Here is a 22,061-nt window from a genome sequence, read left to right on the forward strand (position 1 = left end):
ACACCAGGCGACTACAGGCTCCTCTTCGACAAAACATTAATTGTCAACACTTCAACTCAGTGCCGCTAGTAATGCCAGTAAATCCCTGTGTTATTCTCCGCTGGGTGACGCCACTTTTAGTAGTAGTACTATAATCGGCCGAAATCTGTAATTCGGTAATCGGAAGTTGCTGGTAGTCATGCGATGCCATCTACCACTGGCAATAACATAATGAGCGGGCGACATCCGTATCGAGAGTTGTTGGTAGTCAACACTTCCACTCAATGCCGTCAGTAACGCCAATAACACTTATGTTACACTGCGCGGGGTGATACCCTGCCAACACACTACTGAGCAGCGCCAAAAATAGACTTGGCGCTATTACGCTAGCACAATGAAGTGATTCCGTCCTTGGCGTTGCCTTCATGGTGTCAACGCCTAAAAAAAGCGCCAAAGCCCAGCCTTAGCGAGGACGTTACCTTCATGCAACGGTGGCCGAATGAAATAGGTACTATAAAGTAATATTCATCGAGGCAATCCATTCTTCAAAAGTATTTCGTAATATATAAGAATTTTTTCGTTTATTGTACGAAAGTAAAAACATCTTGCTGCTTTGTAATATTTAATAAAATATTTCGCAAAATTTACGAAAATTTTCGTAACCTGTACGAATACAAAATTATAGATTTCGTATACTTCAAACCCATTGGTAAATACTGCGAAAGCTTTCGTACAATGTACGATATTTTTCGTAGGACAATTTTTAAAGTAATCTACGAATGCATTTCGTGAAATAACCGAAATATTTGGCGTATTGCGCGAAAGAAATGTCCTACGAAAGACCTTTCGTAATAGGTATTTACGAATGGCTTCTTAAAATCTTGCTTCATAAATGTCTTACTAAAGGCTTATCGTAATATGTACGAAAGATAAGACTACGAAAGTCTTTCGTCGCACTTTTACGAAATTTTACTTTCAGTTTATATTCTTAAAAATTAATAAATTACCTGTTCTGGGATCTCGCTGTTTAATATTTATGCAATATCCCTCTTGTCGCTTCCAAAAAATTAGTGGATATTGGAGAGCATCATATGAACGGTGGGTATCACTAATAAACTGAAGATTATTATTTCTTCTTCGAATCACGATTTGTCTCCAATTACACATGCGTTTAATCTACGTATATGCTCTCCAGCTGGTGTTCTATCAGGATTGATAACAATGGCGTGATTGTCACTTTCTAGCTTAGGCATGTGTGATTTAAACAGTTTCAACAATTCATTGTGCTAACTTAATAGAGTGTCCAGCTCGGTGGCAATGTGCCTGGCAAAAGATGAAGTTAGGTTATTGTTTTCACAACGTGCATCCACGCGATTGGCGAGTGCGCGTGCGAAATCTTCGCCACCCATAAATTAAATTTGTAAAAATTTATGAGGTTCGTTTGGTATTTGCAGCAAAGAGCCCACTTTATGATAAACTTGGCCTTTGATTATAAACGTTGAATTAAAATGTTGACCGTTTGCAGAAATATTCTGAATTATTTCTGTAGCTCCAAATGATGTCATTTGGAAACATGCATTAAATGTACGAATTAACTTCAAGAACAGGCTAGAATCTGGACCTGTACCAATGAGTAGGCCATGCAATAGTTCGGGAGTTTCAATTTCCATTAGTTGATCTTTTCCCGGCTGGCTCATTTTTAAATTTAAATGCATGACAATGCTGGCATTCCTTGTCCAAAGTACCAGCAGCCACTTTGGAATGAACGTAGTATTCTACATCAGGCTCATATTTGATTGCTAGTCGAAGAAATGAATTTGATGTAAATGATCGATGAATTTGTTGGTGTTGTTGGTCATTTGCTCTACGTCTGTCGAATACGAATCTGCGCGTTTCTCTCCGTTCATTGTTCATTTCGTTAATCTCGTCTTTCTTGTGATTGTGATGCAGGTAACTGCGCCATGCTTGTACGCGCATCTGTATGTTTCGTTGGACTTGTTCCTTGATCTTTGTGATCTCCTATTTTCCTGGCCTCCATATTGAATTGTTCGACGACTCAAATTGTTCCCTCAAATGCGTCTTGCAGGCATTGTTGACTGAACATAAAACACAATCATAAATCAAGTTAAAATACTTATTTGTGAAAAACTGTTACTCAATACTGTATTTGCTTTCGTTTGCTCACGATTTGACTTACCTTTCACAATAATAAAACACTAATATTTATTAAACACGTAAACGTTTGTTTTTTTGATATAATTTTTTTTAATCAAGAATTACTGCACTGCAAATTAAGGATAAATTCACGATAACAGCAAACTATAGTTGCACAGAAAAATTGATAATACATATAACATTCACTATTCCGTATTACAACGCGTTCAGATTTCAAATAATATTTAATTCAAACTGAATGTTCACAATTTTCTATTTAGCCTTTAGTTTTTACTTACTTACTTACTTAATTGGCGCTTAACCGTCTAAACGGTTATGGCCGTCCAACAAGGCGCACCAGTCGCTCCTTCGCTCCGCCAACCGGTGCCAATTGGTCACACAAAGGGAGTTTAAATCGTTTTCCACCTGGTCTTTCCAAAGGAGTGGGGGCCGCCCTCTACCTCTGCTTCCATAGGCAGGTTCCGATAGAAACACCTTCTTGGCGGGAGCATCATCTTTCATTCGCATAACATGGCCTAGCCAGCGCAGCAGCTGCGTTTTAATTCGCTGGTCCATGTTGATGTCTGCGTCTGCCTTTAGTTTTTACGCTCACTTTATCCTGCCTATAAGTGAATTTTCGTTAGCTAAAGTTCTTTTTAAATTACCGGTGTGCATAAATTTACCGTTTGCCTTTTAACGCCTGATTTTTCAGTAGTTGGTTAAGCTAAGCTTAAACAAAGCTTGCTTATACTCTAGTCAAGTTTAAACTCCAGTTAAACTACTGAGCAGTTTTTCAGTCACAGTTTAAGGTCTCCTTTGGGGTTGGCTTTTTTATGTGACAACATTGTTTTTTTTTATTATCTAGATAATTTGTAGATATGGGCAAAATTCTCCAGCGAAATATATATCTAGGTTCGAAGGTGATATCCAACATCATTATATAATTATTTTTAAACCAGATAGTTCTCGAGTTGATATCCAACTTCTTTCTCCAATCACTACCAACTTTTGAGAAATTTTGTAAAATTAAGAGCTTTCGAGTTAATCTCCAACGTCATTAATATTTATTTTATTATTTTATTAATTACTAACAGACCCGGCAGACATTGTTCTTCCTTAAATTTTGCATACATTTTAATAAGATTTTTCCCGCTAACTCTGCCCCACAACCCCTCCCCCCCCCCCCCCCCCACAAATAGATTGTTCTTAATCCTTGTATTTACTCCTCCTCCATCCTTTTCGCTTCTTCTACCGCTATCTTCGTCTCACTCTGTCTCTTTATCAGTCTCCTCGTCCCTCTTTTCTCTTCTCTCAAGTTCCTCTCATACTTCTTCATCCTTCTTGCCAGTCCCAGAGGGTGGTATGTATTTTGTCCAGTCCCATTCTGAGTCTCAGTCCCACTCCGAGTCTCAGTCTCAGTCCTAGTCCCAATCCCAGTCCCAGTCCGTCTCTGGTCTACTTCCCGGAAAAAAAGCATCGTAAATACTAATGTAGGTAAATTTATACACCAAATTTCAGACAAATCGAATAGGACGTATGTAAATAGGTATGTGGGTACTATTAATTCATGTTTTTATTTCAGCTTCGCATGCATATTTATCAGTTTTGCCAGGTTGATGAGACTAAATCGAATATCACAATGAGATTACTTTAAAGCTCTCGCCAACAGCTTTCATTTGATATCCATATTACACACATTCTAGGGGTATACGGGTCCACGTTTTGGCCTATATATCGAGACACTAGTCACACAGTGGTATAAAAATACTCTGTACTAAAGCACACATCAACAGCTTCAATTTGATATCCATAATGTAAAAACATATCCTAGTGTTTCCCTGATCCATGTTTTGGCCTATATCTGGAGATCCTAGTCACAAATAGGTATGAAAATTACCCTGTACTAAAGCACTCATCAACAGCTTACATTTGTTATCCATATTGTATAAAAACATTCTAGGAGTACAAAACAGCTTTTATTTCATATCCATATTGTATAAACACTGTCTAGGGGTACACGGGCCCACGTTTTGGCCTATATCTCGAGACCCTAGTCACCCAAGGGTATGAAAATTACCCTCTACTAAAGCACTCATCAACAGCTTTCATTTGTTATCCATACTGTATAAACACATTTTAGGGGTACCCAGGCCCACGTTTTGGCCTATATCTCGAGATCCTAGTCACACAGGGGTACGAAAAATACTCCGTATCAAAGTACTCATAAACAGCTTCCATCTGATACCCATATTGTACAAACACATCCCAGGATTACCCAGGTCAATATTTTGATCTCAAGACCCTAACCAGAACGGGATAAAAAGTATCCTATGTTCATTTCCTATTTCTATGCTACCTCTCCACCAATTTTTAGCCAAATCGGTTCATCCGTTCTTGAGTTATAAATAGTGTAACTAACAACGCTTTCTTTTATATATATAGATTATCCAACTTACGAGAGATTTTGAGAAATGTACAGTTCTCAAATGAATATTCAACACATTTCTCGAGTTGATATCCTACACTGGACATCGAGTTGAGGTGGAGTTGAAAAAAATCTCCAATATGGTACCACCAAAACCAACAGCTGTTCATTGTGAGAAATAAACACTTGGTTGTTAGCAGTCATGAAGCGTAATTAGTTAAAAATTAGTTACACAAATTTTATTTTATTTTCGTGAAAATACTGAAGTATAGAATCTTACATTTGAGTCTAGTTAGAGAGCCACAATTTGGGAATTAAATTTTTTTAACTTAAGTTATATCATTTTTTGCTTTATAAAAAATTCCCTCTTTTGTGAATATGCTATGATTCTCTAGTTCGGCCCCTGTTTCGACACAACTTTTGAGATTTTAGAAGTATGCCTAGTTATGTGCATGAGTTCTAATGGTACTCAAGCCTAAACGCTTGCTGGGTATATTCGACGCCATTTCGAACGAACCATGGTTCAACTATATACAGGTTGGCTCATCTGTAAAGCAACAAAATATGTCTGTTCAAATTGTCAAAATCTGGGTATTGGTGTTGGTGCGAATGGTAAGGAATGGAAACATAAAACTTAGCAGTTTTTGTATGTGTAAGTAAAATGTTGCCAATGTGTTGGTTTCATTTCGAGATTGCCATCTCCTTTTGACAATCCCTTCGACCATGCAATGACATAAATAAAATCAGCTGATGAGATGAGCCAACCTGTACATAATTGAACCATGGAACGAACGCAAATAACTGATAGGTTAACTAGAGTTTAACCCTGCCAGATCGGTCGCTTAAGCTAAGCTTAGACTTCAGTTAAAGTATACTAGAAAACTGCAGAATAAGTTTAAACGTAGTTTAACTGACAAACTGAGTTGAACTTGTACTGAAAAAGCGGGCGTAAAAGTAGTACACTTTTAATATCAAAGTTGTACAGTTTTAATGTGACGCTGCCGTAGGTTCATCAAAAGCAAAATTTAACTTACAGGGTAGATGAGAAAATTTAAATCGTTAAAGGTAACTTTAAAGTGAGGAATTAAGTGAATTATTGGATTGATGAGAAAATGGCCCTTCAAGTAGCAAATAACAAACTGTATATTTGAGCACTACAGTCATCACAAAATAAAAGTAGTAATCCTAACAACAAAATTTATGTATATATAAACTCTCGGCAGTGTTGGCAAGCGCTCCGAGTATATTTCGGCCATGAAAAGCTCTCAGTGAAAACTCATCTGCCTTGCAGATGCCGTTCGGAGTCAGCATAAAACGTGTAGGTCCCGGCCGGCTAATTTGTAGGGAAAATCAAGAGGAGCACAACGCAAATTGGAAGATAAGCTCGGCCTAAAATCTCTTCGGAGGTTATCGCGCCTAACATTTATTTTATTTATATAAACTCTTACTGTTCGTCTTCCACTTTCTCTTCCTCTCCGCCTTCGCCTTTCTCTTTCTCTTCGTCTCTTCATGACGCTGACGTAAGTTCATCAAAAGCAAAATTTAATTTACAGGGCAGATGAGAAAACGACAATCGTTAAAGTTAACTTTAAAGTGAGGAATAATTTCTCTGCCCGGTAAATTAAGTGAACTTTATTGTATTGATGAGAAAACGGCTCTTAAAGTAGCAAATAACAAACTGTAGATTTGCACACTGCAGTCATCACAAAATAAATCAAGTTAAAATACTTATTTGTGAAAACCTTAGCAAAAAAAATTAAGTTTATATATAACCTCTTACCGTTCGTCTTCCTCTTCGTCTTCCTTTTGCTCTATCTCTTCAATTTCCCTGTAATACTTTCCGTAGAACAAATTTCTTGAAATAGGTAGGTTCCTGGTCTACATCCCGGAAAAAAAATTCCTGGTTGTATGTAGTTTTGTATGCTGTATGATAAAAAAATTTAAAAAAATGTTGCCAAACAAATTTAAAAATAATTGGTGGACTACCCTTAACATTTATGGGACCGTACCCAGATATATTTTGACCGGACTTACCGGACAGCTAAACTATTCCTCACTTTAAAGTCAACTTCAACGATTTACGTTTTTCATGTGCCCTGTAAAATAAAGCTTGCATTTGATTTAGATTTGGCAACGTCACATTAAAACTGTAATACGTTTACATTTAAAGTGTACTACCTTTTTGCTGCATACTTTTAAGCTTGACATGATATGTTTCTATTTAAACCCAAGTAAAGACTATATTGCTGTAGCTGAACCTGATAACTAGCCGCCACTTTTTGCTGCTATGAACACGCAAAGTGCGGCGGTTCGAATAAATCTGGCACATGTTTTTTATTACGTTTTTTTATTTACGTTTAAACCTAAGAATAAATTTCAAAGGGCAGATGAGCGGCCGAAAAATTTTCCGGCCGGTAATTTAAAAAAAGAACTTGAGCAAACGAAAATTCACTTATAGGCAAGATAAAATTAGCGCTAAAATGAAAGGCTAGATGAGAAAACTGCACTTAAGCTAACATCAACAGCTTCCATTTGATACCCATATTTTACAAACACAGCCAAGGGTTGCCTGGGTCCATGTTTTGGTCTATATCTCGAGACTCTAGTCACCTAGCGGTATAAAAAATACTCTGTACTTAAGCACACATAAACAGCTTTTGATACCCATAATGTAGAAACACATCCTATTGTTACCGTGATCCACGTTTTGGCATATATCTCGAGACCCTAGTCACCAATTGGTATCAAAATTTCCCTACTAAAGCACTCATCAACAGCTTTAATTTGATGTCCATATTGTATAAACATGTTTCAGGTGTAACCAGGTCCACGTTTTGGCCTATATCTCGAGATCCCAATCAGCCAGGTGTATGAAAATTACCCTCTACTAAAGCACTCATCAACAGCTTTCATTTGTTATCCATATTGTATAAACACATTCTTGGGGTCCCCGGGTCCACGTTTTGGCCTATATCTCGAGACCCTAGTCACAAATAAATATGAAAACTACCCTGTACTAAAGCACTCATCAACAACTTTCATTTGATATCCATATCGTATAAACACTGTCTAGGGGTACACTGACCCACGTTTGGCCTATATCTGGAGAGCCTAGACACCCACGGGTATGAAAATTACCCTCTACTTAAGCGCTCATAGACAGCTTTCATTTGTTATCCATATTGTATAAACACATTCTTGGGGTACCCGGGTCCACGTTTTGGCCTATATCTCAAGACCCAGGGTAACGAAGAATACCCCGTATGAAAGTACTCATAAGCAGCTTCCATATGATACCCATATTATTCAAACACATCCCAGGATTACCCAGGTCCATATTTTGATCTCAAGACCCTAGCCACTAACCGCTTAGCGAAAAAAAGGTAGACGTTGGCCGATTTTCAGACCTACCCAATATGCTCACAAAATTTCATGAGAATCGGTTTAGTCGTTTCGGAGGAGTTATGCCTTTAACGCCGTGATACAAGAATTTTATATATTAGATAGGGTTGTAGTTAAAAATAACATTTGATTTGCATTCACTTCAATCTACCTTGAATAATAAAGAAATTTTATTGCATTTAGTTTCGACCTAACCTTAGGTAACATTTATACCCTTATTCATTAATATTAATTTAAGTCAAAAAGAGCCCTATCATTGTTAATGTTAAAAATTAATTTATATACTCCAATTAAAGAAGTAAGATGATCAAGCAAAAGCTGCTAACTTTTATCTTTTAATGGTTTAATTCCATTTATACTTCTATAATTTATATAGTTTAATAAAAACATTACATTTTCATTGTAAAATTAAAAAAAAAAAATTTATATATTTACTATTATTACTATAATTTATTCACTATATATATATATATAAATAGAGTGAGGCTCCTATTATGAGACAAATTCGATCTTCGACTGGGGTCGAAAGAGCTGATCGAACGAATTTTCATTCGGTATAATGATGCGCGAGTTACGATCGTAAGAAAGGTTAACCACTGTTTTAGATGTTTTTATTTTAAAGCCAATCTTCAGACTAAATTACATGTACTGACTCATATTGTTAGAAAGCTTAAAAAGTAAAGTATATTTAAAAAGAGAATCATATAGGGAGTTCACAATATGTACTATTCATTGTATTCCTTTAATCATGCTATTGCATTAGCACAGTTGTAAAACTGTTGTTTTTGTTTCACATGCACAAATATTCCTATTTCAATACAACCTTGGAAGGTATGTTTAGTGTGCTATTTGTGTATGCTGTACGATCAGCTGATTTTGTTTACCATCATTTTTACAATTTGTGCAAGACCGAAATCAAAAGTTACTACTAGTATTAATTAATAAAACAGAAGAATGGAATTAGAGCAAAATAATAAAGTAAGTAATATTTTTTTAAATGCAAACTCATTTGGCTTTTTAAAAACTTTTTTGATTCCAGGTCAAAAGCAAGCGCATTCGCTGCAACCCAACTCGGAGATATACGGTGGCAGATGAGAAGTATCTGATTGAGTTTTTACTGGAAAATCGGCTACTTGAGGTTTGTTTTTGTTTGCACAGAAGTAAAATAAAATTATGTGGAAATATACATATATACATACGTGCATACGTTTATTTTGCAGAAGCCGTCCGCTCAAGTTTACTATAAGCGGTTTTGCGAGGAGAAGAATGTCACAATGGAGTGGAAGCTGGTGCGTGCAAAAGTGCGAAACATGAGGTCGGGCTACAATAAAGCCAAAGCATGGGAGGGATCGACGGGAGCAGGGAGCATGACCGGCGATACCATTAAAGGTATATAGGTTCTTAAAATATTTCTTTACCGATGAATTTCAATAGCCAACATTTTTTCCAAGGAACTTTGCTAAAAATGTGCACATTTTTTTACGAGCTGGATGACATTTTTGGAAGCCGGATTTGCGAGTCTTCCGTAATCGATGACACAATGGCAAATTTAAATGAAGAGGGCCAAATAATCGAAGTGACTGAAGAGTGCCAAATAATTGGAACCGAATCGCAAAGGCCGGTACAGATTACGGAAAGCTATCATATTCCGGTATGCTCTTCTAAGATGACACCAACCACGAGCTCCCAGAGTCCAGAGCAGGCATGAGCTGTAAAGGTATATACAGCCGGACAGCAGCTTCCGACATTATGAAGGTGCAAGCTGAAGCAATGGCATTCAAGAAGCAGAAATTGGAGGCAGAAACTATAGTAAGAGAGAAGGAGTTGGTCGTAAGGGAAAATGAATTTACCCTTAAGCAAAAGGAGTTTGAGCTAAAGGAAAGGCAGGCACGAAATGAAGAAAATTTTAAAGAAAAGCAACTCCAAAGCCAAGAAAAATTGAAAATTCTTGAACTTGAAATGCAAGAGCGTTTGGCTATGGAGGAATTGAAACTAAAGTTTAAATGAAAAACTTCATTAAATAATGTCCTCATATACGTATGAAAATATTTTTTAACTCTTTTTATTAATAAAAACACACAACTGATTGAAAATTATAAGTTATTCAAAACCTTTTTTCAGTGCTACACAATTTTTTTTAAAACTTTTTGATGTCAATTTGTTAGTGTACATTTTAATATCATAACGAAGTGCCTTGGCTTCATATGGAAGTGATTTTTCTTTGCACTTTTAGAAATTCAGGCACTTTTATATGAATGTGAGGGCATATGGGAGTGCTATGAAATTTTTTTTAAATTCAGGGTGTGAATTTGTATCTGTGCCTATTCTTCAGGGTAAAAAAAAAACAAAAATGCTACAAGTGGATATGGGTTGAAAGCTCTGCTATAAATAAAAATATTTGGAGTAACCATATTTTATTGACATGATGGAGGAGTTTGATAGTAGCATTAATTACTGGGTTGAATATGAATAAAGTTTAATAAACTATCCCTGAGGTTCGTTAACGGTAATAAGTTGGCAGTTGGCTCTAAACTACTTGCTTCATCCTCATTGTTGAAGCTTATGAAAATGTTGTTCAAAATACAGCATACCATTATCCAATCATTGCAATCTCATTTGTTTTGTATTGTATGCAATCTGAACTTGAGTTCTTTCAGGCTAGGAAATTTTTCTTTCAAATCCCCGAAGCAATTTTCAATTCGCACGCGATATTTTGAGAAGTACTTGTTAAATTTTTCTCGCTCCTCTCTAGTGTATTCTGTACTATTTTGGCGGAATGGGGTCAGTAGATATGATTTCAGTGGACATGCACTATCACCAGCAATCCATTGCGATGTCGACAAAAACCTATGTGGGTGTTTTGAGAGCAAGGAGTCCGAAAACATTTTTGCATCGTGGACACTACCCGGGTAACCGGGTAAAGTGTAGCTTGCCTTATGCGTAAGCGATAATCACAAGTTACTTGAATTTTGATGGAGTACTGGCGTTTACGGGAAAAGAAGATCCCATGATGCCTTACGGGTGCTTCGGCCAATTTAATTTCGGAGCCGTCAATATATCCAACACATCCAGGCATTTCTTTTCTGTGGCTGCAATCAAGTGTAAACGCTCCCTTTCATTTGACCAAAATAAAAATCTACCCTTTAAATTGAGTATGGCTTGAAAAACTCGCCTAGTTACGATTTGAATAATACCGCCATCTCCAACACCAAACAAAGATGCCATTTTCCGGATCGAAAGTCCTTCACCTGAAGATCCCAACCTATTAAGTACGATTTTAAGCTGAAGTTCAATCGGAAGTTGTACTGTGTTGTTATCACTACGAAACGCATCATCGTCTTTTACTAAGTTAAAAAGGTGGTCAAACTCCGTTTGGTTTACGCGCAGCATTTGGCAAAATCTATTTTCATCTAAATGCTCCAATACATTCAGCTCCCATTGGTTGGACTTAGGAATTCCTAAATGGACACCTCGGCGATTAGTACACCTTGTGAACTCCCTAATAGTGTCGTTGCAATGTAGTGTAATTGAATATTGAATATACTGAGAATTTACATAATGTAATGGGAGAGAGAGGCAACTTTGTTGTTGTTACAGATGTATGTAATTTCCCCTCGTTAAACTGAAGCGTAGCGAGTGCTACGAAAACAAAAAAGAATAAAAATAAAGTTATTTGCTCAAATAAAATCGTAAATAGAAATATTTAAATTTTATATGTATGTAAGAGAGCGAGTACAGTTCAGTTCGCCTTAAGTTGTCGGTGAGTTAAGTTGCCTAATTCAGTTTTGCGTACAGCTCCTAATCGAAAGTCGTGCTTTTGAGTTGTCGAACCGCCGCGCCATATTCAACCTTTTTTACTTGGACTTTTTAATTACATATACGATAAGTGTAAATATAAATACTAAATTTCTTATATTATATTATTTTATTAACCGGGAGTAAGATTCAAATACATTCTCCTTTACATCTGGGGTCTCAACCATTGCGAATTAAGTTGGACAAAATTGTTGTTCTAGTTGTAGAGACACATTTTGGGAAAGTTGACAATTCCGCGCCGTCTTGTTGCCGTCACGGACAAAGTTGACCAAAATTGTTGTTTAAGTAAGTCGCAGAAACACATTTTGGAAAAGGGAAGTTGGATTTGCACAATATTCCGAAAGCTGTAAAAAGTCACATATTTGGTGCATAATCCAAAACGTCAAACAGTAACTTTACGTCCACGCAGAAAATCGCAGTGAATTTGCAAGTAACAGCAGCAAAAGCCCGTGAAGAGCGAGCAAAAGCAAGGGCAAAAAGGTCAGCAACAGAAGAGATCGATTTACTTGAAGGAAATACAGTAGAGAAGCTGGAGGGAGACGACGCAAAGAACGAACAAACAGAAGATAATAAAATAAGAGCCAAGATGAGCGAAATCAGCGAGTTAATCAAACTCTTGACGTTAAGATTCTAGAAGGAAGAGGAGCAGCAAAAATCCACTCAAGCAAAAATGTCCACAGAAACGTCGACATCGTAATTGGAGACTTCGACGGACAATCACCTATTCGTGTAGAGAGCTGGTTTGCAAATTTTGAGAAATGCGCAGAGGCGCAGAGAGAGAGGGATCAAAAATACGTTTTCGCGCGTAGGAAGATGACAAAGACAGCTAAATTGTTCGTCGAATCAATTTGTGTATTCGAATTGGAATTTCGTCGAGACTTTGTTAGTGCGGACATACACAAACAATTGCAAGACAGAAGTGAAAAGAGCACCGAAAGCATGCACGAGTATATACTACATATGCGCCGGTTGAGAGCATACGGCAAAGTTGATGATACATCCATAATCAGGTACATTGTAGATGGAATAAACGAAAAAGCAGAGAACAAATTTTTTTTATATGCTGCTAAAAATGTTGACGATTTGAAAGTCGTGCTCGAAGCATACGAAAAGCAAATAGAAGCAAAGGTGAACAATAGTCGAAAGTCTGGTGCAACGGATAACAACAAAAAGAAGAGAGCAAAACGGGATCATTGCTTCAATTGCTAGTCGGTTGATCACAAAAGAAACGAGGGTAAAGAACAAACTAAATGCTTTGGGTGTAATAAAACAGGGCATATTGCAAAAAATTGCCCATCAAATACACAAAAGAATGGTGAATTCAAAACAGTGAATACAGCTGAACAACTTAAAAACATGCAAAAAACAAGTAAGGAAGGCTAAGTTCGGGTGTAACCGAACATTACATACTCAGTTGAGAGCTATGGTGACAAAATAAGGGAAAATAACCATGTAGGAAAATGAACCTAGGGTAACTCTGGAATGTGTTTGTATGACATGTGCATCGAATGGAAGGTAACAAAGAATATTTTAAGAGGGAGTGGGCCATAGTTCTATAGGTGGACGCCATTTAGGGATATCGCCATAAAGGTGGACCAGGGCTGACTCTATAATCTGTTTGTACGATATGGGTATCAAATGAAAGGTGTTAATGATTATTTTAAAAGGGCGTGGGCTCAGTTCTATAGGTGGAAGCCTTTTCCAAATATCGCCATAAAGGTGGATCAAGGGTGACTCTAGAATTTGTGTGTACTATACGGGAATCAAATGAAAAGTGTTAATGAGTATTTTAAAAGGGAGTGGGCCTTAGTTCTATAGGTGGACGCCTTTTCGGGATATCCCCATAAAGGTGGACCAGGGGTGTCTCTAGAATTTGTGTGTACGATATAAGTATCAAACGAAAGATGCTGGAGAGTATTTTAAAAGGGCGTGGGCTTTGTTCTATAGGTGGACGCTTTTTCCAGATATCGCCATAAAGGTGGACCAAGGGTGACTGTAGAATTTGTTTCTACGATATGGGTATCAAATGAAAGGTGTTAATGTGTATTTTAAAAGGGAGTGGGCCTTGGTTCTCTAGGTGGACGCCTTTTAGAGATAACTCCATAAAGGTGGACCAGGGGTTACTCTAGAATTTGTTTGTACGATATGGGTAACAAATGAAAGGTGTTAATGAGTATTTTAAAAGAGCATGGGCTTAGTTCTATAGGTGGACGCCTTTTCGATATATCTCCATAAAGGTGGACCAGGGGTGACTCTAGAATTTGTTTGTACGATATGGGTATCAAACGAAAGGTGTTAATAAGTATTTTAAACGGGCGTGGGCCTTAGTTCTATAGGTGGACGCCTTTTCGAGATATCTCCATAAAGGTGGACCCGGGTTGACTCTAGAATTTGTTTGTACGATATGGGTACCAAATGAAAGGTGTTAATGAATATTTTAAAAAGGAGTGGCCCTTAGTGCTATAGGTGGACGCCTTTTCGAGATACCGCCATAAAGGTGGACCAGGGGTGACTCTAGAATATGTTTGTACGATATGGGTATCAAATTAAAGGTATTAATGAGGGTTTTAAAAGGGAGTGGCCCTTAGTTGTATATGTGAAGGTGTTTTCGAGATATCGACCAAAATATGGGCCAGGGTGAACCAGAACATCATCTGTCGGATACCGCTAATTTATTTATATATGTAATACCACGAAGAGTATTCCTGCCAAGATTCCAAGGGCTTTTGATTTCGCCCCACAGAACTTTTTCATTTTCTTCTACTTAATATGGTAGGTGTCACAGCCATTTTACAAAGTTTTTTTCTAAAGTTATATTTTGCATCAATAAACCAATCCAATTACCATGTTTCCTTTCGTATTTGTTATTGAATTATGCCATTTTTTCGGTCAATTTTTATACCAATACAAAGTGAGTTCAGATAAGTACGTGAACTGAGTTTATTAAAGATATACGGATTTTTCCTCAAGTTATCGGGTTAACGGCCGAGCGGAAGGACAGACGGTCGACTGTGTATAAAAACTGGGCGTGGATTCAACCGATTTCGCCCTTTTTCACAGAAAACAGTTGTCGTCCTAGAATCTAAGCCCCTACCAAATTTCACAAGGATTGGTAAATTTTTGTTCGACTTAGGACATTAATAGTGTCCTAGACAAATTAAATGAAAAAGGGCGGAGCCAGAGCCATTTTGAAATTTTCTTTTATTTTTGCATTTTGTTGCACCATATCATTATTGGAGTTAAATGTTGACATAATTTATTTATATACTGTAATCATATTAAATTTTTTGTTAAAATTTGACTTAAAAAAATTTTTTTTTTAAAGTGGGCGTGGTCGTTGTCCGATTTTGATAATTTTTATTAAGCATACATATAGTAATAGGAGTAACGTTCCTACCAAATTTCATCATGATATCTTCAACGACTGCCAAATTACAGCTTGCAAAACTGCCCATTGTCCAAAGTTTTACTAATTTTCTATTTTGCGTCATAAGTTCAACTCACGTGCCAAGTTTTATCGCTTTGACCGTCTTTGGTAATGAATTATCGCACTTTTTCTTTTTTTCGAAATTTTCGATATCGAAAAAGTTGGAGTGGTTGTAGTCCGATACCGTTCATTTTAAATAGCGATCTGAGATGAGTGCCCAGGAACCTAAATACCGAATTTCATCAAGATACCTCAAAATTTGCTCAAGTTATCGTGTTAACGGACGGACGGACGGACATGGCTCAATCAAATTTTTTTCGATACTGATGATTTTGGTAAATGGAAGTCTATATCTATCTCGATTCCTTTATACCTGTACAACCAACCGTTATCCAATCAAAGTTATTATACTCTGTGAGCTCTGCTCAACTGAGTATAACAATACAAATTAACAAAATAAGCGTTCAGTGCTTAGTTGACTGCGGGGCGGAAATCTCAATTATTGAGCAAACGTTCGCAAAAAAATTGAATTGTATTCTAATCAAGTATAGCGACCGTTTATCGGGTTATGGTAATAAAAAATTAATGCTATCGGCAGAGTTGAAGCAGATATCAATGTCGATAATCTTGTATGCAAACGCAATTTTTTAGTTGTACCAGACAATTTATCTAAATATGAAGTGATTCTAGGTTTTGATTTTGTTGGCAAAAGCGAATACATCCATGATAGAGACGGCTATAAGTTTGTAAGATTTATTACGGAAAGTGAATTTGAGATAAACAACATTTCGGTTGAAAATAACGAAATAGGAGCGCCAATAAAATACAAAGAGCAAATTGAAAATATCATAAAGGAATATTCACCTAAAATTGATGTGACAAGCCCGATAAATATGAAAATTGCATTGTGTGAAGATAAAGTCATACGAAATTTATCAAGAAGGCTACCATTGCCAGAACAAAAAGCTGTAAGTGAGCAAGTTGAAGAATGGCTACAAAAGAAAATAATACGTCCGTGGAGTTCAGAATATTGCAGCCGGGTTGTTGTGGTCGACAAAAAAGATGGTAAAAAATGTTTATGTGTAGATTTCCGTGATCTTAATAATATCGTTCAAAAAGACCGTTTTCCAGTTGCTCTGATGGAGGAAGTAATTGAAGAGCTAGAAGGCGCATGTATATTTACAACTTTGGACCTTGAAAACACTTTTTTTCATGTACCAATAGAAGAAAGTTCCAAAAAGTACACAGCGTTTGTGACACGAGATGGCGTTTATGAATTCAACAGAGCTCCGTTTGGGTTCTGTAACTCACCGGCTATATTTTACGTTTTGTCAGCCACATTTTTCATAATTTGATTAGGCAAAATGTCATGCAGTTATACATGGACGACGTTATTATACCTTCAAAGGATGGAGAAGAGGGCATGGAAAAGTTGAAAAAAGTATTAAGCTTGGCTGAACAGTACGGCCTTAACATTAAGTGGCAAAAATTTAAATTTCTAAAGCCAGATGTCGTTTATTTGGGGTTGTAAATAAAAAACGGATGCGTTTCACCCGATGCTGAGAAGTGTGTTGCCATACGAAAGTTCCCAGTACCTCAAAATGTGCAGCTACAACGAATGTTAGGTCTGTTTGGGCATTTTCGCAAATTCGTTCCGAATTACGCTATGGTCACGAATTCACTTACAGACCTTTTAAAAAAGGAAGATAAATTCATCATTGTACCACAGAGATGTCAGCAATAGAGAAAGTTAAATGTATATTTACCAATCAACCAGTTTTACGTATTTTTTGTCCTTCTGCACCAACAGAACTACACACGGATGCCTCGAAAGATGGGCTTGGAGGTATTCTGTTCCAAATATTCGATGGAAAACTACACCCGATATACTACTGGAGCAGAAAAAAATACAACAGAAGAGAGCAGACTACATAGTTTCTACCTTGAAACAAAAGCCGCGTACTACGCTGTCCAGAAATTTCACCATTATCTACTTGGACGAGAGTTTAAATTGGTTACAGATTGCCAAGCATTTAAAAGCACTACAACGAAAAAATAGTTGCCACCGGCTGTAACACGTTGGATACTTTATCTTGTAGACTACAAATACGTTATAGAGCATCGCAAAGGCACCTCGATGAAACACGTGGACGCATTAAGTAGAGCACCAGCAAGTTTTTTGGTACTTAATAAAGAAATTAGTGCTAGACTACAGCAAGCTCAAATAAATGATGAACATTTTAAAGCAATAAAGCAAATTCTGCAGACACAGGAGGTATTTTGTTTAAGAACCAAGATGTTCATCAAATCATCAAAGATGAACACGAAGAAGGGCACTTTGCGGTAGAAAAAACAGTTAATGTGGTTAAACAGCGTAATTTTATACCAAATTTACGACAAAAAGTAGAAAAGTGCATTAATAATTGTACAAAGTGCATTTTATTCAACAAAAAGCTAGGCAAAAAAGAAGGAAAAATGTATATCATCGACAAGGGAGACGCGCCACTGCTAACTATCCACGTAGATCACCTTGGGCCATTATATGTGACAACAAAACTGTATAAACACATTTTCATTATTGTTGACGGCTTCAGTAAGTTTACGTGGTTCTACCCCACCAAATCAACATCGGCAGAGGAAGTAACCAGAAAAATGTGCGAATGGGTTAACATATTTAGAGCACCACATCGAATAATTAGTGATAGAGGACCAGCTTTTACATCGACGGCATTTCAAGGCTGGTGCCAGACGGAAAGAGTGGAACACGTTCTGACTATAACTGGCGTACCAAGAGGCAATGGACAAGTCGAACGCTTGAACCGAGTTGTCATAAATGTCATATCGAAATTGTCAGCAGATCGCACAGAGGCCTGGTACAAATATGTTGGAAAAGTGCAGAAATTAATCAGCAGCACCATCAATAGTTCAATAAAGTACACACCCTTTGAAATTATGTTCGGCGTAAAAATGAAAACGCCAATAGATGTGAATCTCAACGAAATGATAGAAGCGGAAACCGTTGACATCGCTATGGCAGAGCGTGGAAATATAAGAGAAAAAGCAAAAGAAGAAATCGTAGCCGCTCAGAAAGAATACAAAAAAAACTTTGACAAGCGCCGTAAATGTGCAAAAACTTACGAGGTGGGAGACTTAGTGGCTATCAAACGGTCGCAACTCGTCACAGGGAAGAAGTTGGCCAGAGAGTATTTGGGACCTTATGAAGTAACCAAGATTAAACGAAACGATCGATACGAAGTTAAAAAGGCAGAAGGCCCTAACGTTACATCAACGATCATTGACTTTATGAAGCCGTGGAAACGAGAAGAAAGGGATATATCCGGGACGGAAGACGATGTCGAATGGCCGGATGTAAGAGAGCGAGTACAGTACAGTTCGCCTTAAGTTGTCGGTGAGATAAGTTACCTAATTCAGTTTTGCGTACAGCTGCTAATCGAAAGTCGTTCTGCTGCGCCATATTCAACGGTTATTACTTGGACTTTTTAATTACATATACGCTAAGTGTAAACTTAAATACTAAATTTCTTATATTATACTAGAAGACCCGGCAGACGTTGTCCTGCCCTAAATTTGGCCTATCTGCATACATTTTAATAAGCTTTTTCCGTCTGACTCTGTCCTCCCCCCCTCTTCTTTTTTTCCTAATCCTTTTGTTCACTCCTCCCTCCGTCTTTTTCGCTTCATCTATCTCCATCTTCATCTCACTCTATTTCTTTCTCAATCTCCTTCTCTTTTTTCTCTTATCTCAATTTCTTCTCATTCTTCTGCATCCCTTATTGTCTGTCCCAGAGGGTGGTATGCATTTTATTCCAGTCTCAGTCCCAGTCCCAGTCTCAGTCCTAGTCCTAGTCCTAATCCCAGTCCCAGCCCGTCTCTGGATAATATATTACTCTGTCCTAAAGCACACATCACCAGCTTTCATTTGATATCCATATTGTATAAACACTGTCTAGGCATTCAGTGGCCCACGTTTTGGCCTATATCTCGAGACCCTAGTCACCCAGGGGTATAAAATTACCCTCTAATAAAGCACTCATCAACAGCTTTCATATGTTATCCATATTCTATTAACACATTCTAGGGGTACTCGGGTCCACGTTTCGGCCTATATATCGCGACCCTGTACGTCGATCGCCAAACCTATGTAGTAACTACCGCGTGAGATTTACGCAACTTGTGTGAAAGCTTTTTAGCCTTTCTTTTTATATATATCGATTTTTGTTTTTCACACTTCAATATAATATTAAAACGAAATGCAGATTTTCGTTGCTTTTGAAATTCGGCTTAAAAATTGCACATGGAACAACTAAGGACTCTCCTGAATTAAAAAAATGTCTTAGTACCTCAAATCGAGGGCCCGCTCAGAAACCCCGATCCCCCTCTCGCCGGCCCTGGTGATGTGCTATACTTGATATCATTCGCTTTAATATTTTTTATTGATAAGCACGCTGTTTAATTAAACACCAACCAATTACAAGGAAGTATATCCGCACAACCTGAAAATGTGAGTGCCGGTGCGTACACGTAACATTTTATTATTACGTATAAACTAATAAAAAAATTTACAATGAAATAATATTGCGTCTATAAACTGAGATGTAACCTATCCTATATTTCAAGTTAGATCAAACAAAACACGGGGTGCAAAACAAATTAAAAATCGGTTCATTAGTTTAGGAGTTCATTGGCATCAAACATGGTGACACGTGTTTTTTATATATTAAGATTATTTTATTAACCGGGAATAAAGATTCAAATACATTCCCCTTTACATGTATATACGTATATATATGTATGAACGTTAAAATTCATTATATGCTATTTATATAAGTACTAATCTGAATTTAAATATAGAAGTATGCATGCATATGCAATTATTTGTACATATATGTATGTTTTTAATATTATTTGATGTTTTCAATATTTAAGTTGCCTACATACTTGTTTTTCTTTTAATGTTTGTAATATGCGCATTATCTAATTCACATTTTACAAATTTTGGTTGTTCCCTATGACCAGTGCTGCTCAAAATTTTTTATATGGAAGTGCGAATCACAATACATTTAAAAATTGTATGTGCACTGAAAATTTTTTGTATTTAAAAAATTTTAATTGTTTGAGGTCGAAAAAAGTTGAATATTTGGTTTCAAGTTACAAAATATTTGCTTGAAATATTACGTCAATAGTTATATCACCAACATACAAGAGCCAATAAATTTAATTCTGAAAGTAGCGAAAAATTACACTGACCTCTAGCCTCAAGTTCTGTGGGAACATATTCTATATAGGTACATATATCGTCGGAATTTGGGTTTCAATAAGCATACTAAAAGTGAATGTAGAGATTTCCCCGAATGTTGCATTGGAAATTGAATTTTAAAACTTTTGAAATGCTTAATTAGAGGGCTCCGCGTGGTTTGTTTTAATTTTGTGTTCAAATTTACATACATATATTAGAGTACTGAGGTGCTGAAATACCATTTGAATTTAATAAAATGTTTAGCAAGTAAATGATAGGTATGGTTACTTTACGGTTCCTCCCACTTCTAGTCAAAAAATAACCAAGAAAAATAATATACGGAATTGAAATAAAAAGTCACAGAAACTACCCCATAAGGAGAATCTCTAGTTCAAAATAACTGCTTTTCTACTGCATTCTGAACCAATAATACTGCCCTACAAAATTAAACTTTTGCATTACCCTGGATCACCACTATTTTTTTATTTGCTATATTCCCCTAATTATAAAAATGGTCGAAATTTAAAATTCTATGGATACCTTTTTTTTGTTTTTTGTTTTCTAAAATTTGCCTTTGTTGAAAAGGGAGATCCATTGATTTTATCATATCTCTGGAACGGGTTGTCCGCTTTTGTTGGAGAAAACAGCATATAATAGCAAATAAAATTAACTTAAATTTGTTTAAATATCGTTTTTTATATACTTATTGGTTTCAGAGTTATTTGCATCGCATTATAAAAAATCGATTTTTTGTATTAAAAATTTCCATTTTTTTTATACTAGGTTGAGCAGAGCTCACAGAGTATATTAAGTTTGATTGGATAACGGTTGGTTGTACATATATAAAGGAATCGAGATAGATATAGACTTCCATATATCAAAATAATCAGGATCCAAAAAAAATTTGATTGAGCCATGTCCGTCCGTCCGTCCGTCCGTCCGTCCGTTAACACGATAACTTGAGTAAATTTTGAGGTATCTTGATGAAATTTGGTATGTAGGTTCCTGAGTGCTCATCTCAGATCGCTATTTAAAATGAACGATATCGGACTATAACCACGCCCACTTTTTCGATATCGAAAATTTCGAAAAACCGAAAAAATGCGATAATTCATTGCCAAAGGCGGTTAAAGCGATGAAACTTGGTAAATTGGTTGAAGTTATGACGCAGAATAGAAAATTAGTAAGATTTTGGACAATGGGCGTGGCACCGCCCACTTTTACAAGAAGGTAATTTAAAAGTTTTGCAAGCTGTAATTTGGCAGTCGTTGAAGATATCATGATGAAATTTGGCAGGAACGTTACTACTATTACTATATATGTGCTAAATAAAAATTAGCAAAATTGGATGAAGAACACGCCCACTTTTTAAAAAAAAAAATTTTTTAATTCAAATTATAACAAAAAAATTAATATCTTTACTGTATATAAGTAAATTAAGTCAAACTTCAACTCCAGTAATGATAAGATGCAACAAAATACAAAAATAAAAGAAAATTTCAAAATGGGCGTGGCTCCGCCCATTTTCATTTAGTTTGTCTAGAATACTTTTAATGCCATAAGTCGAACAAAAATTTACGAATCCTTTTGAAATTTGGTAG

At 36.5% G+C, this 22,061-nt stretch overlaps 2 protein-coding genes across 11 annotated transcripts in view; one reads left to right on the plus strand and one right to left on the minus strand.

Moving 5' to 3' along the window:
- Positions 1–22,061, minus strand: part of CaMKII (Calcium/calmodulin-dependent protein kinase II) — a 3,892,153-nt gene that overhangs the window by 1,458,216 nt on the left and 2,411,876 nt on the right. The gene's annotated exons all lie outside the window — the stretch shown is intronic.
- On the plus strand, positions 8,915–9,967 carry LOC137234500 (uncharacterized). Its single transcript, XM_067757995.1, has 5 exons — positions 8,915–8,938; positions 9,000–9,098; positions 9,181–9,349; positions 9,412–9,536; positions 9,644–9,967. The coding sequence occupies exons 1-5, from the start codon at positions 8,915–8,917 to the stop codon at positions 9,965–9,967; spliced, it is 741 nt and encodes a 246-aa protein (XP_067614096.1).

This window comes from Eurosta solidaginis, chromosome X, assembly GCF_040869045.1.
Source record: "Eurosta solidaginis isolate ZX-2024a chromosome X, ASM4086904v1, whole genome shotgun sequence".
Classification (NCBI taxonomy): Eukaryota; Metazoa; Arthropoda; class Insecta; order Diptera; family Tephritidae; genus Eurosta; species Eurosta solidaginis.

Excerpts from the sequence above, each read along its gene's own strand:
- LOC137234500 (XM_067757995.1), top strand. The coding sequence starts at position 8,915 with ATGGAATTAGAGCAAAATAATAAA. Across the intron at positions 9,350-9,411 it reads GACCGGCGATACCATTAAAG|GAACTTTGCTAAAAATGTGC; the intron begins GTATATAGGTTC and ends ATTTTTTCCAAG. Across the intron at positions 9,537-9,643 it reads AAGAGGGCCAAATAATCGAA|CTCCCAGAGTCCAGAGCAGG; the intron begins GTGACTGAAGAG and ends ACCAACCACGAG.